The 14,371-nt window shown below is 51.5% G+C and overlaps 1 protein-coding gene across 4 annotated transcripts in view; it reads left to right on the top strand.

Moving 5' to 3' along the window:
* Nucleotides 1–14,371, top strand: part of LOC101279155 (ADP-ribosylation factor 2) — a 101,243-nt gene that overhangs the window by 46,366 nt on the left and 40,506 nt on the right. Inside the window, exon 5 of one of the 4 annotated variants that reach the window (XM_033439000.2) lies at nt 7,623–7,791. The exons of the other annotated variants lie outside the window; for them this stretch is intronic. Coding sequence (XP_033294891.1) covers nt 7,623–7,646 — 24 coding nt within the window. The 3' untranslated portion in view covers nt 7,647–7,791. Of the gene's footprint in view, nt 1–7,622; nt 7,792–14,371 lie in introns of those variants that run through there. 4 annotated transcript variants of the gene reach the window in all.

Raw genomic sequence — 14,371 nt, 5'->3', positions numbered from 1 at the left:
TTTAGCTCGCAAGTTTGTGCCTTCGTGATGTAGGCTGGCTTCCTCACAGGGCTGGTGGTTGGCTGGCTGTTGCTGAGGTGATGGGGCAGCTGGACCACGTATCTCTCTTTCTCCACAGGGCAGCCCAGGTATGTTTACAGGGAGATAGCAGAGGAGCAGGAGAGGAAGTGGAAACTTGCAGCACTTTCTCGAGCCTCTGCTTCCTTCTTGTTGGCTAACATCCCACTGGCCAAAGCAAGCAGGAGCCTATTTGAATAACAAAGGGAGGGAGGAAAAATTGGGCTAGTTTTTGTCTTTGTTTTTGTGTTTTTTGCAATTAGTCTACAACAATAATATATATGAAAGGACTTTGCAAGTTGTAAGGGGCTTTACAAAAGATAGTGATGATGAGGATGATGATTTAGACAATGGCCAAAAAAAAGAGGAATGTTACATGAAATGTCCAGAATAGGGAAATCAATAGAGACAAAAAATAGGTTAGTGGTTACCTAGGGCTGGGGGAGGGGGTGGGGAGTTTTGGGGGTTGATGGCTAAAGGGTGCAGGGTTTCTTCTGGGGGGTCATGAAAATGTTCTTAAAAAAACTTTTTTTTTTTTGGCCATGTGGCTTGTGGGATTTCAGTTCCCTGACCAGGGACTGAACCCAGGCCACAGCAGTGAAAGCACTGAATCCACCAGGGAACTCCCTGAAAATGTTCTAAAATTGATTGTGTTGATGGGTACACAACTTTCTAAATACACTAAAGGCCATTGAATTATACAGTTTAAATGGGTGCATTGTATGGTATGTGAATTATAGCTCAATAAAGCTGTTTCAAAAAAGGAAAAAAAAAAGGAGGGATGGGGCTTCCCGGGTGGCGCAGTGGTTGAGAGTCCGCCTGCCGATGCAGGGGACACGGGTTCGTGCTCCGGTCCGGGAAGACCCCACATGCCGCGGAGCGGCTGGGCCCGTGAGCCATGGCCACTGAGCCTGCGCATCCGGAGCCTGTGCTCCACAACAGGAGAGGCCACAACGGTGAGAGGGCCACATACCGCAAAAAAAAAAAAAGAAAAATGAGGGATGATCCTGGATTAAGGAGAGGCGCTGTGACTCACTAGGTGGTGGCAATATCTCCCATTTCCTATAAAGCTGCCAGGGCACCATGATGGGAGACCATTGAAAAACCAACTTGTTAAGGTTTTCTCCACCTCCCTTGGAAATAATCTCTGACTTTATAATGGATTCTGTGCAGAAAATAAGATTCTGTTTGCAGCAATTCACTGCATGGCCAACTTTAGGACAGCAAGCCCCCTAAGCCTGGAGAGGGACCCGGGGTCTCAGGCATGTGGAATGTGGAGGCTTTTTACAGGCACCACGTGAGGTGTGGGAACATTAGCCCCAGGCCTGTGGAGGGAGGAAAAAGTCTTCTACACTCTTAGAGTCCCTGGCTGGGTCTGAAAACAAAACTGACAAAGACAGAACAACAGGAGAAAAGCATAAAAATTTATTTAACCTAAGTTTTACATGATTCCAGCACCTTCGTATGGAAATGAAGACCCAAAGAAACGTTAAGCCTGGGTGTTTTCATGCTAGGTTTGCTGAAGAGTGGACAGTCATGTTGAAATATGATAGGTCAAAGAGTATGAACAAGTGTAGTAAACTGAGGGAGACTTAGCAAGGCCCATTCGTCCAGATTCTTCTCAGTGTCCCTCTGTCTTGGAGATAAGGATGCTCCTTTCCTCTGGGTATAGGGAGGGCACCTCTCATGGGAGGATCTTAGGACCTGATTCAGGGGAGAAAGATGGGGGAAGGTTAGAGATACTTTCCTGCTTCTGATGTTTTCTCAAACTTTCAGCTTAAAATATTTGATATGCCAAGGTGCTGTATTTTGGAGCAGAGTGTCCAGAACCCGTCACCTGCCACCCCAGCTGGAAGGAGCATTAAGGACTTCTGTTCTGTTGCGTGTTTGCAGAGGTAGGGTGTGTGGAAAGGGGACAGGCTAGAGCATGAGGACCTACAGGGAGAGATGAAAGCCATTGAGTTATGAGTTGAAGAAGGCAAGCTCAAAGGGTGACTTAACACCATCTTCAGGAAACAAGTGGGCCATGTCCAAAGGCAACTCTGCCGACTCTTTGAACTTGAGTCCTGACCCTGCAAGAGGCCCTGTGCTTTGTCTGGAGATCCACAGCTGGCTGCCCTGGGCGGGAGGGGAGGCTCCAAGACTGACAGCATCCCAGCAAGTGCATGGGTACCTGGTTCAGGCTGATGTGAGCTTCCCCTTTTCTCTAGAACATCTCCCTCCACCCTCTTTGGCTGCCCAGCTCCTACCTGCCCTTCAGGACTTAAGGAAGACATCTCCTTCTCCGGAAAGCCTCCCCTGATGCTCTGGGTGCCCCTTTGAGCATCCGTGGCACCCTCTAGCTGAATGCTTATCAGGCTGAATTGAATTGTTTTCATGTTAGACTGTAAGCTCCCTGCCCTAATAATCCCAGAGCCCTTACATCTGGCATAATGCCTGGTCAGAGAGGGAGGAAAGGGAGGAAGGAAGGAGGGAAGAAGGGGAAAGAGAGGGAGGGAGGGAGGAAGGAAAGGAGAAGGAGGGAGAGAGGGAAGGAAGGGCTCCACTGAACTCCGGTGAGGGGCTGCTTAATCTGGCATGTGGTGCCCATTTCTGAGGCAGGCAATGACCATCTGATCAACCACTGGCATTGCCTTGGTCCCCACGGCCCCAGCACTGTGGTTTGCAGACATCTTGGACCTGCTGGGATAACCCAGGGAAACTGGGAGCTGTGGCAAAGTCTGGACCCAGGGCCTATTGCACTGGTTATATTAGCACAGAATAATGACATATGTCATGGGTTGGGTTCTCCAGAAGCAGAGGCTGGGACAGAGTTTACTGGGGATCAACCATAGAGGGAAGGGGAAGCAGCAGGGCCAGGCAGAGGGAGAATCGGGACTGTGAGGCCCGACAAAGTTTCAGCCAACCCGGGGTGGGGTGGGGCTCTGAAGCAAGCAGTCAGCGTGCCCTGCACCCCAAAACATGATGGCGCCCCTTCTTGCTCAGCTACCCGATGAGGGCTGCCCTGGGAGGGGCTTGACCTGGGGCAAAGCCGCTCTCTGTAGCTGAAGCTGTGTGCTTACCCGGCACACCCCGCCTCCCAGCCCCCTGAAGCTGGCCAGCCACCCCTTCCTTGAAGGGGTTTCTGGGTGGCAAGTCTCCGTGTCTCCCACGGTAAGAGAGTCACTGAAGCTACAATTCATCGAGCCCTTCTGCCAAGCTGTACAATAATCATCCTTTACAGGTGAGGAAAGTGAGGCTCAGAGAGGTAAAGTAACTTGCCTGAGGTCACACAGCTAGGCCAGAAAGTGGGGGAGCTGGACAACCAGACAGGCTGATTTCAGAAAGTCCACTTTTAACCACTGATCTTAATTGCTGAGATGAAGGGGCATAGTTATACAGGGACAAAATGGATACTTTTTCACAGTGAGTTCTTAAAATAGAAGAACTCTTAAGGGTATATACGGGTGGGGTGTTGTTCACAGGAGAGCCCTTCACCTGTTTACCTCACTGCATGCTTCTCACTGTCCCCAGCGGGAGTGGAAAAAACTTGGTGCCCTTCCCCCATCGCTATCATCAGCTGATCCCACTGACGGAAGGGACAGCCTTCCGGTACGGCCCCCTTTCAAAGCCCCATTCTGCCCACTGAGCTGGGGCTCGGGAAGCACATTCAGTGAAGAAAAAGCCTGCAGTGCAGTTCCGAAGATGTGGAGGGGCCGAGGGAAATTGCCTTGCTGAGAGAATTGCTCACATTTTCACACTTTTGCAGAGAGGGCGGCTCAAGGCGAGGGGGGCTGGGGGCTGGAGGGAGGCGGACCTGGGGGCCAAAGCACCTTTCTTTGTCCTGGGTCTCACTGGGGGTTGAGGCAGTCTTGCCTGAGAACCACTGCCCCAATCCAACGGCATCATCTTATATTGCAGGAAACCAGAGCCCAGGGAGAATAAACACGTTGTCCAAGTTGACACCATCAGTCTGAGTTGGAGGACTCATCCAAGGTGGCAAAGTAGCATTAGGATCCGGTTTTTGACTCTAGTCAACCCTCTGTCCGTGACCCGAGGAGACTCTCAGGGCTGGAAAGAGGGCACCTGCTGTCTGTCTGTAACTGCTATGATTTAGATGGCCTGTCTATGAACTGGGTTGAAGATGTGATGTAGGGGACACCCTGAGGTGTCTCTGGAGAAGTGGAGTTTCAAGCTTACCCAGTTTGGGAGGCAGCACAGGCGGCAGTTGTAAATGCAGGCTTTAGCGGGAAACAGAACTCCACTGACTAGCTGTGTGACTTTGAGCAAGCTACTTTACCTCTCTGAGACACACTTTCTCCATTTATAGGATGGGGACAAAAATACCTTCCTTGTGAGACTGTTGTAGGACTAGAAGAGATTATGCATGTAAATGTTTAGCGTTATTCCTGGCACAGAACTAGTGCTAAACAACAGGCACTATTACAGTATTTTTATCTCCTCTTGGTATTAGATGCACTTCTGAGCCGTTCATAGCGTCATGTGGGGTATTCTTAGCAAAGCGAGAGGCAGGAACCCAATAGGAAGATAGAGGGCATTCCAGGCACGGGGAATGGTTAAGGAAAGGCCCCAAGGTGGGAGTGACTGAGCTGTGATGAGATCTGGCTCTGAGGGGCCATTCAGATACCACCAGCCCTGCCCACCTCCAGACTTTGCCTCCCAGAACCTCTCCCCTGTCCCAGTTGCTGAGCTCTGTTCAGCTGCGGGTGGAGTTCTCGCTGCCTTCTGTTACTTTGGGGAAATGGCCTCTGTGTGAGGGCAGGCGTGCCGTTTACATTGGTAGCACCCTAGGTGCCTAGGCCCCTGCGTGGCACACAGTAGGTACAGCCAGTCTGCCTGAAAAGAAAGTGACTTCTGATAAACATCAAAGAGACAGGGCAGGGAGGGCCGTGGCGAGAAGGCTAGAGAGCTCGCATCCGACGCTGTGGGGAACAGGAAGCCGTGGTTGGCCAAGCTGAGACTTGTCAACAGGAGCCCTCCAGGGGTTCCTGGGGACCCTGTACTTCTCTGCCCCTAAGGCCAGCTGCCCTGGGCGGAAATGTGCCTTGGCCCCAGGCTGGGCTGGGAACGCTCCCTGCCCATCATGGTCACACGCTTCCGCGTGTGTCTGATGCAGCAGCTCCTACCCCAGAGCTTGCAATCCGTCCCCTCGCTCACTGCCAAGGCTGGGCCCAGGGTGTCTGAGCCCACAGCAGCCACCCTGCCTGATAGTGCTGGGCAGCCTGCCCACGGCCCAGGGAGGCGGGGAGGAGAAGGAGGGGACCGGCTAGGGAGAGGCAAGGGCTCCCCTGTGTCCTCACAGGCAGGTCTCAGCAGTGGGAGAGCTAGTGGGTCTGGAGGGGGAGCAGCTATGGGTGATTTGGGGTCCACCCAAGCCAAAGCGGTTATAGCTGCATTCAGAATCCCGATGTCACCCTGTGCATCTGTAATAACAGCGTAATAGTGTTGACAAAATGCTTTCCCATGACTTTCTCATTTAGGCTTCTCAAGCCGTGTCTTAGCCTCTCTACTTGCTTTCTCGGGTCTCGGAGATGTTTTGCCAGGTGGGCCACCGGGGGAAAAGTGTTGGCTTTTCACCTTTTGCTTATGATCCCTAATCTACCTGTGCCTGACCTACCCCATCCAAATAAAGGGGCACAAGGACCCCTGCCGCGGCTCTCCCATGCTCCTCCTGGGATCAGGGTGTCATGGGGCTGGTACAGGGAGCACACTGTGATTTTCCTCCAAGGCCATAGACCCAGCCTGGGGGTGCCACTCATTCTCTGAGCTCCCAGGTTTGTCCTCCCCCAGGGACCCCTCCCCAGGCTAGTGTCTGCCCCACCTCCAGCCCCCTCAGGGCAGAGAGGCTTCGGAATCCATCTGGAGACAGAGAGCATGGGGTAGATGTGCTGTTTTTAGTTCCATGGGAGAAGTCACAGCTGGGGTGGTAGTTTCTCTGCGGTTTCTCCCCTCCACGGGACATCTGTTGGCACGCTTTGAGGAGACTCCCATCAGAGCTGGCAGAGCCTGTATTTGGAGCCAGCCCCACAGGTGACTGAGCCTCACGGCCCCTTCTACCCTTCTGAGGCACTTGGCTTTGCTCTGAATCAGGGGAGCCCTTTCGGGGCCTGTGGTCTTTCCCTGCCTCTCCGGCTGATTCCCGCGCAGCCTTCAGGCCTCTCTGCCCTGAATGGCACCTGCCTGTGTCTTGGTCACAATCTTGTTTCATGCTCTGAGCCAGGCGTCTCCTCGATACAACCCCTGACCCCCGCTCAGTCACCTCTCTGAGCCTGCGCCAGGCCCTGTGCTTTGTCTGGAGACCCACAGCTGGCTGCCCTGGGCGGGAGGGGAGGCTCCGAGACTGAGACGGGATGCTTGGGCTCACAGGGGGCCTCAGAGCTCATAGAGGGAAACCCTCATTTCTCGTGGGGAGTGATTGCCAGGGCTGGAATCCCAGACTCGTCAAATAGAGAGACTGGGCTTCCCTGGTGGCACAGTGGTTGAGAGTCCGCCTGCCGATGCAGGGGACACGGGTTCGTGACCCAGTCCGGAAAGATCCCACATGCCGCGGAGCGGCTGGGCCCGTGAGCCATGGCCGCTGAGCCTGCGCGTCCGGAGCCTGTGCTCCGCAACGGGAGAGGCCACAACAGTGAGAGGCCTGTGTACCGCAAAAAAAAAAAAAGAGAGAGACTGTGATATTTGGGGAAAAAATGATTTTAGATTTTGTAATGAAAAATGTTACTATATTTACCTGATGACAGGACATGCCTCCTACACAGCGAGACACTTGGTAGGAAGAATGGTAATTTAAAATAGGCAGCTTCCAGGTGCATATACTTAATAATACCCTGCTCCCCACCCCTGAGCCATATCCGGGGCTACCAAGCTGGTCTTTGTTCTTGCCCTGGGCACCAAGGTTGCCAGTTACGGTTCCGGTGGTTGAGGATGCACCAGAGAGCAGGTGTTGCTTGAGCTGAGTCCTGAAGGGGGCCAGACCTGGCCAGGGAATGCGGGATTGGGGGTGGGGGATTCCGGGTGGGGGATGGAGGTGCGAAGGCTCACACCGTATTCAGAAGATAAACATGGTTTGGCTGGGCAAAGGCTTAAAGGAGAGAGGGCAAGAGATGGTCCTCAAACGGTAGATGGGGCGAAATCCCGAGGGCCTTGAATGCCACGCTAAGGAGGTCACAGCGTCCCACCTTCAGACCTTTGCTCATCCTGAACTATGAGTCCCCCAGGAGGAGGGCCGGGAATGGGGTGAGATGGGCAAGGTACCCAGGGAGCAAGCTTCCAGGAGGCTCTCATTCTCAGTCATGAGCGGGCAGGGCTGGCCCCTGAGAGTAAGTGATTCCTTGTTTTGCCCTCTCACTGCCTACTTGCCTCACCCTAAACCTGGCCCGCTCAGGAGACAGGTCCCATTCTGTAAACCTTTGTATCCCACGGACCTAAAACAGTGCCCGACCATAGTAGGTCAATAAGTGCTCACTGAATGGATGAATGAACTTTTTTTTTTCTCTGTCTGGATTGTGTTTGCCTTCCTCATGGCCAAAGTGTCATTTCTTTCATGGCTTACTTCTTCCCTGCAGCCCCTCCAGAGAGCCCTTCCCTGAGTCCTCAGCTCTTATGTTGAATACACGTCTCGCCTCCCAGCCAGATGGTGTTGTTCTGCCTTGGACAAAGATGTAGACACGTAGGTGCTCATGCTAGGGGCATCATCAACCTCCAAACCTTTCCTGGGCAGGCTCAGTAGTTCTAGAATATCCTGGCCCCTTGGATGGGAGGGACCAGCTGCAGCTGCTGCTGAGACTTGAGGTCTCCCTTCTTCCCCTCTCCTTCTCTACTCTTCCTAGGGCCAGACTCAGAGAAGGTTCTGGAGGCAGTGGCTCCAAACTGCCCCTCCACAGTATCACCCTCTTATCCAGCCTGCTTCCTTTGTTCAGCCCCCTTGGACCACTCCCAGCTGGCTGCTACTCATGCAATTATGAAGGTGCCAGAGGTCTTCTGATATACCCACCCCCCCCTGCCTTTCTGACTGATGGCGCTCCTCGCCAGGCTAAGAAAGGACGTTCTTGGGCTGTTGAACGTTCCTGGACTATTGAATCTGAGGGATGATTAATGATGCTACTTGGGAAAGGTTGAGGCAGTCGCCTTTCTGTCCAGTGGAGGGTCTGTTTCAATCAGGGAGTTACTCTTGCTGCCCGAAGGAGCCGATCATCCATCCCCTCCCACGATTACTGACTGCTGAAGGGAGGACAGGCATGTGGCATCGAGTGGGCACCAGGAAGGGGGCCACCGCTTTGGCATCCTTCAGGAGCTGGCATCCTGTAGATTTATCTCAGAAGGCACCAACCTCTCAGGAACGTTGGTACTAGAGGATCTGTTGCACAGGTGAACTTTGAGCAGCTGCAGACAGAGGACGAGACCATCTGTAAATAGCAACAAAGGGCTGGAGACAATGCCAAACCCCAAATCTCCTGTATGGTGAAAACAGCTTGGGGGTCCCAGAGGAGTTCCAAGGTCTGCAATACAAAGAACAAATTCTACTTCAATCAAGGAAGGAACTGGAGTACCCTCTGCCAATCCTGACCATAATAGGTACCTACAAGCTGCTCTGGTTGTTCATCATGCTTGAGCTGGGAGGCAGGGCAGAGTCCTGGTGACGAGCTCTGCCAGTTTTCTAGCTGTGCACCCTCAGGCAGGTTGCTTAACCTTGCTGGAACATAGTTTCCTCATCTGTAAAATGGAGACAATAATTGTACCTACCACAGAAAGTTGTGATGATTAAATAAGCCCTTCGAAGAGGGCCTGGCCCATCGCAGATGCTGTGTGCAGATATCAGTCTGTGGTTTGTCTCTTCATTTTCATAATAGTATCTATTATGAAAATAATAATAGAAATAATAATAATAATTGAATGGTAGAAGTTTTAAAAAAAATTTATATAGCTCAACTCATCACTTTTTTCTATTATGCTTGGTCTTTTTTGTGTGCCTTGGACGCAGAATTTGAACCCAGATCTGTGGGCATCAACGTGCTCCTTCCTATTACATTTAGTGTAGTGTTTCCTCAAAATCTATCCTCAGACCAGTGCTATGCTGGTACCACCAGAATCACCCAGGGAGTGTGTTAAAACGAAAGAGTCCTGGGTCCTCACCCCAGGGAATCTGCCTCGTTGGACCAGGGTAGACTTGGGAATCTGTATATTTAACAACTCCCCAAGTGACTAGGTGAGCAGCCAGGTGTGGAATGGACTTTACTCAGGGCCCCAGGCATCCCTGAGTATTCCCATTTGGCTACTTCTTGGCTTCTAGCTGGCTCCTGCAAAGCGCTGCTGACAGTGGTGCTTCTTGGTCTGTTTCTTACTGTATCCCCGCTTCTTTCTTCCTCCTCAGTTCCTTGGCACTGTAGCCAACAATCAGCAGATGATCAAAGCATGCTTTTGAACTAACCAACCTACTCTCCACCAGTAGTGGGGAAAGGCAACCCCACTCCATGACTGGCACTAAGTGGGACCAAGTAGAAATTGTGTAATTACTGACCTTGGTATGAAGTGTTCCCATGCAGCCCCCTCCGGAGCTGTGGGTGGCCGCTTAAGCCAGTTTCCTCAACCTCTAGCCCAGTCAGAGGGTCTCCCACCTGGAGAGACTGTTATGTTAAAGTAGCTCCAAGGTCGGCTCATTGGAGCGGAGCAGGACACTTCTGCAAGTGAACAGCTGTGCCAGCCTCCAAGTAAAAGAAAACTGTATGCATTTGCAGCAGGGAGTGGGGAAGTGGAGTGTGTTCTGGTTTAAGAGCGAAACAAGCACGTAGAGGTTTTAACAATTTTTCTCTGACGTGTCAGATTGTGACCTGCTTTCCCCAAGCACACTGGGTAGTGGATAAGGGAACTAGGATCTGTTGAGCCCCTTCTATGAGCCAGGGATTCATATTTTTAATTCTTCCAATAACCCATAAGGTTGATATTATTATTCGTATTTTACAGATGAGGAAACTGAGGCTCAGAGAGGCTATAGAACAGCCAGGAAGTGCTGGAACCAGTGGTTAGAGTATAGCTGACAGGACTTCCCTGGTGGCGCAGTGGTTAAGAATCCGCCTGCCAATGCAGCAGACACGGGTTCGAGCCCTGGTCCGGGAAGATCCCACATGCCGCGGAGCAACTAAGCCCGTGCACCACAACTACTGAACCTGCGCTCTAGAGCCCGCGAGCCACAGCTATTGAGCCCATGTGCTGCAGCTACGGAAGCCCACGCTCCTAGAGCCCGTGCTCCGCAACAAGAGAAGCCACCGCAATAAGAAGCCCACGCACCACAACGAAGAGTAGCCCCCACTTGCCGCAACTAGAGAAAGCCTGCGTGCAGCAACAGAGACCCAACACAGACAAAAATAAATAAATTTATTTAAAAAAAGAATGTAGCTGAAGCTAAGCTACTGTAAAAAGAGACCTCAACATACCATGGCTTAAACAATGTTGGTTGATATTCTTTCTTCCTCATATAACAGCCCAAGGTTAGTAAGAAAGCTCTTCTCCAGGCAGTCACTCAGGGACCCAGGATCCCACCACCTGTGGCTTCTACAACTGGAGTGGCAAATGTTTTTCCGTAAAGAGATAGGTAATGAACATTTGGGGCTATGCAAGGCATATGGAGTCTGTCCTTACTACTCAACTCTGTTGTATCATGAAAGCAGCCACAGACAATATGTGGATGAGTGGGTGTGGCTGTGTTTCAATAAAACTTTATTTATAACAAACAGGCCACAGGGTGGATTTGGCCCAAGAGGCTTAGTTTGCTGACCCCTGCCCTAGAATAGCGGTTCTCAAAATGTAGTCCCAGGGACCCAGCAGCATCAGCAGCATCTGGAAACTTGTTAAAAATGCACCTTCTTAAGCCACTCCTGAGACCTACAGAATTAGAAACTCTAGGGGTGGGGCCCAGCAGTCTGTATTTTAAAAAGCCCTATGGATGATTTTTTTTTTTTTTTTTTTTGGTGGTACGCAGGCTTCTCACTGTTGTGGCCTCTCCCGTTGCGGAGCACAGGCTCCGGACGCGCAGGCTCAGCGGCCATGGCTCACGGGCCCAGCCGCTCCGCGGCATGTGGGATCTTCCCAGACCGGGGCAGGAACCCGTGTCCGCTGCATCGGCAGGCTGACTCTCAACCACTGCGCCACCAGGGAAGCCCACCTCTGGATGATTTTTATACATGTTGAAGTTTAAGAACCACTGTTCCAGAGCCCTGGCTGCACGAGAGCATCACCTGGGGAGCTTTCAAAGTTCTCAATGCCCAGGCACATCCCAGGGTAATTACATTAGACCCTATGGAGTAGGACCCAGGCATCAGCATTTTTAAAGCTCCCCAGCTGAGGCTAAGGTGCAGCCAGCATGGAGAAGCACTGCCTTAGAGCACTGTCACCATCTGCATGGTCACTGGCTTGCCACCTGGCCTACTGCCACACCTGCCTCTCCAAGGATGATGTCCTTTGCTCCCTGAGATCTGGGTTTTGATCTCTTCCTTCATCTTACCTCCCAAGCCCCCAGCACCCTGGCCCTTTCCTGGGGACTCTACATGGGGCTTCATGATATGAGAGGACCTTGGTTCAAGTTTGTCAAAGTAACCCATCTCTGGCAGGAGGTGGGCAGGAGGAGGGGACGACTTCATGGGGGGTGAGTAGTGGAATGGAAAGCAACCAGAAGAGGAGGGAGGTGACAGCAGGAGGAAGACTTGGATGTGGAAACACCTAGCACAGTGGCCTGTCGCTGGGGCTCAGTCAAGTCCAGTTTTCTTCCCCATCCATGCTCTAGGGTGACCGAGAGCAGTTTCCATGTATCCCGGAGCCTTCCTTTATACGGAGAGCACGTACGTGGCGCTTAGTGTGTGCCTGTACTCTGAGTGCTTCACATAACTGAACTCATATCCTCACAGCAACCATCTGGAATAGGAACTATCATTACTCCCATCTTATAGTTAGTGAGACTGAGGCTTTAAGAGGTTAGGTACAATAAAGATGTTTAAAAAAAAAAAGAGGTTAGGTGACCTGCACAAGATTACACAGGTAGTAAGTAGCAGAGCTGGGATTCAACCCAGGAAGTCTGGCTTCAGAGCTGAGCTATTGGCCACTATGCTCTGTTACCTCTCTTCGTAACAGTCACAATGATATTATTATTCCCATTTCACAGAGGAAGAAACTGAGACCATGAAACTGGCCCAAGGTCACAGAGCCTGGAGGTGGTAGAGGTAGGATTTGAACCCAGGTCTCTCTGCCACCAAAGTCCTTGGATTTGCCAGTTTGCCCCACAGGCTGGTTTGGGTTCCCTCCCATCTTCCCTCCATCTGTCCACCCAGAATATTCTGGGTTTGCATGTGTGTGGCTGACTCACGGGGGAGAGGAGGGTGCATCCTCTGGAGTGAAAAGGCAGATTTCATTTCTGTTCAGAGCCTTCTTGGGTTGGTGCTGGGAGAGCTGCCAAACCCAGCTGACAGATTTCCCCTGCCAGAGCTGCGGAGTGGGTGGGCAGCCCCCAGGGACCCCAGGAGGCCCTGTGACACCAACTCCTCAGATGAGTCGCAGCACTCAAGAGAAAGACGGGCATGCCTGCTTCACCTGCCTTAACTACAGTCTCTTTCCCTGAGGGAGTTTACTGGTTCCAGTTGCCAAAATCTCTCCACACTTCCTCTCTGCTCTGGTCCAGAGCTGAAAGGAACCCCAAGAAACCATTTGTTCCAGGCTTGCCTTTAGGCAATTGACGTAATCCTGGTTATTCCCATTTTACAGATTCAGTAACTGAAGTTAGCTGTGGCTCCTCATTGGATTGTCCTCTTTCCATCAGCCCTATAATTTCCCAAACATCCCTGATGGTAAGAGTCACCTGGGGTACTTTGTCAACTCTCTAGATCACTGTTCTTCTGCTCTGAAAATTCTGATGCAGTAGGTTAGAGCTGGGGCACACGTGATTCTCATCATCAGGGATGATGGGAAATACTGACTAGAGGGACCCCTACTGGGTGCAAGGATTCTCCCACATTTCAGGTGCAGCCCTGACTGGCTGCCTCAGCTATGCCCCAAATAGTAGTAATTTGCCCCTTGAAACATGGATGAGCAACATTTCACCCCCAGTCTGACTCAGGAAATCAGGAAGGGGCTGGAAGGATGGTGTGGGTGGAGCCTTCACCCACTCTGGCCAGTTCTGCTGTGTCCTCCAGGGGATGTTTGCTGAGGGCTATTAGAGACCTTCCAAATGTCCTCAGATTTTGGATATCTTATCCCCACTCCAACCAAGTCCTCCAGATGCTGAGGGGCTCCTACTGGCTGGAGGGTCCCTAGCTCATTTGTTTGTGTTCTGTGTAGGGAAAGCCAAGATGTGGTGGTTTTAAGATATGTATGCAAATTCTTTGATACTTCATCCTGTAGGTGTGGAGTTTGATTCCCTTCCCCTTGAGTGTGGGTGGACTTAGTGACTTCTCTCTAATGTGTAGAAGAAAGTGGAAACAGCAGCATGTAACTTCTGGGACTAGTCATCAAAGGTGCCATGGTTGCCTTCTCTTTCTTGGGGAGAAAGCTGACTGCCATGTGGTGAGAACACTCAAGCCACCCAATGGAGAGATGGTCAGAAACTCTCACCTGGTGAGAAACAGGGGCCTCCTGCCACAGCAAGTAAGAACGGAGGCCTTTGGCCAATAGCCACGTGAATAAGCCATTTGGAGCAGAACCACCAGCCCTGGTCAAACCTTCAGATGACGGCAGCCCAGACCAATGTTTTGTCTGCAGCCTCATCAGAGACCCTGAGCCAGAACCCCCCAGCCAAGCTGCTTCTGAACTCTGATTCACAGAAGCTATGAGATAAGAAATATTTGTTGTGAAATAATAGGAAAAAATATATCTTGGTCTTAGTCTCTGGTTCCTGACACAGAGCTTCTAAATCCCTTGGACATTCCTGGATGATAGGAAAGTCTTTTGTTCTAATGAGGCAACTCTTGGTGGGCTCCTGGAAGCCTTCAGGATGGTGGCTGGTCACTGGAAAAACCAAGGCACGATTAGATGTTTGGAACTTGCAGCCCCATCTCCCCATCCTTCAGGAAGGGGAGAGGGGCTGGAGATTGACCTAGTGATCGATCGTGTCTACATGAAGAACACTCCATAAAAATCCCCCAAATCTGGGGTTCGGAGAGCTTTCCAGTTGGTGAACAAATCCACGTGCTGGGAGAGTGATACACCCGAACTCCATGGGGACAGAAGCTCCTGCACTCTGAACACTTCCAGACCTTGCCCTGTATATCTCTTCATCTGGCTGTGTATCTGTACCCTTACCATATCCTTTACTATGTAATAAACCAGTGAATGC

This window comes from Orcinus orca, chromosome 19 (genome assembly GCF_937001465.1).
Source record: "Orcinus orca chromosome 19, mOrcOrc1.1, whole genome shotgun sequence".
NCBI classification, from domain to species: Eukaryota; Metazoa; Chordata; class Mammalia; order Artiodactyla; family Delphinidae; genus Orcinus; species Orcinus orca.
Note: the sequence above shows the minus strand (reverse complement) of the source record. Positions and strands in the feature narration are given on the sequence as shown.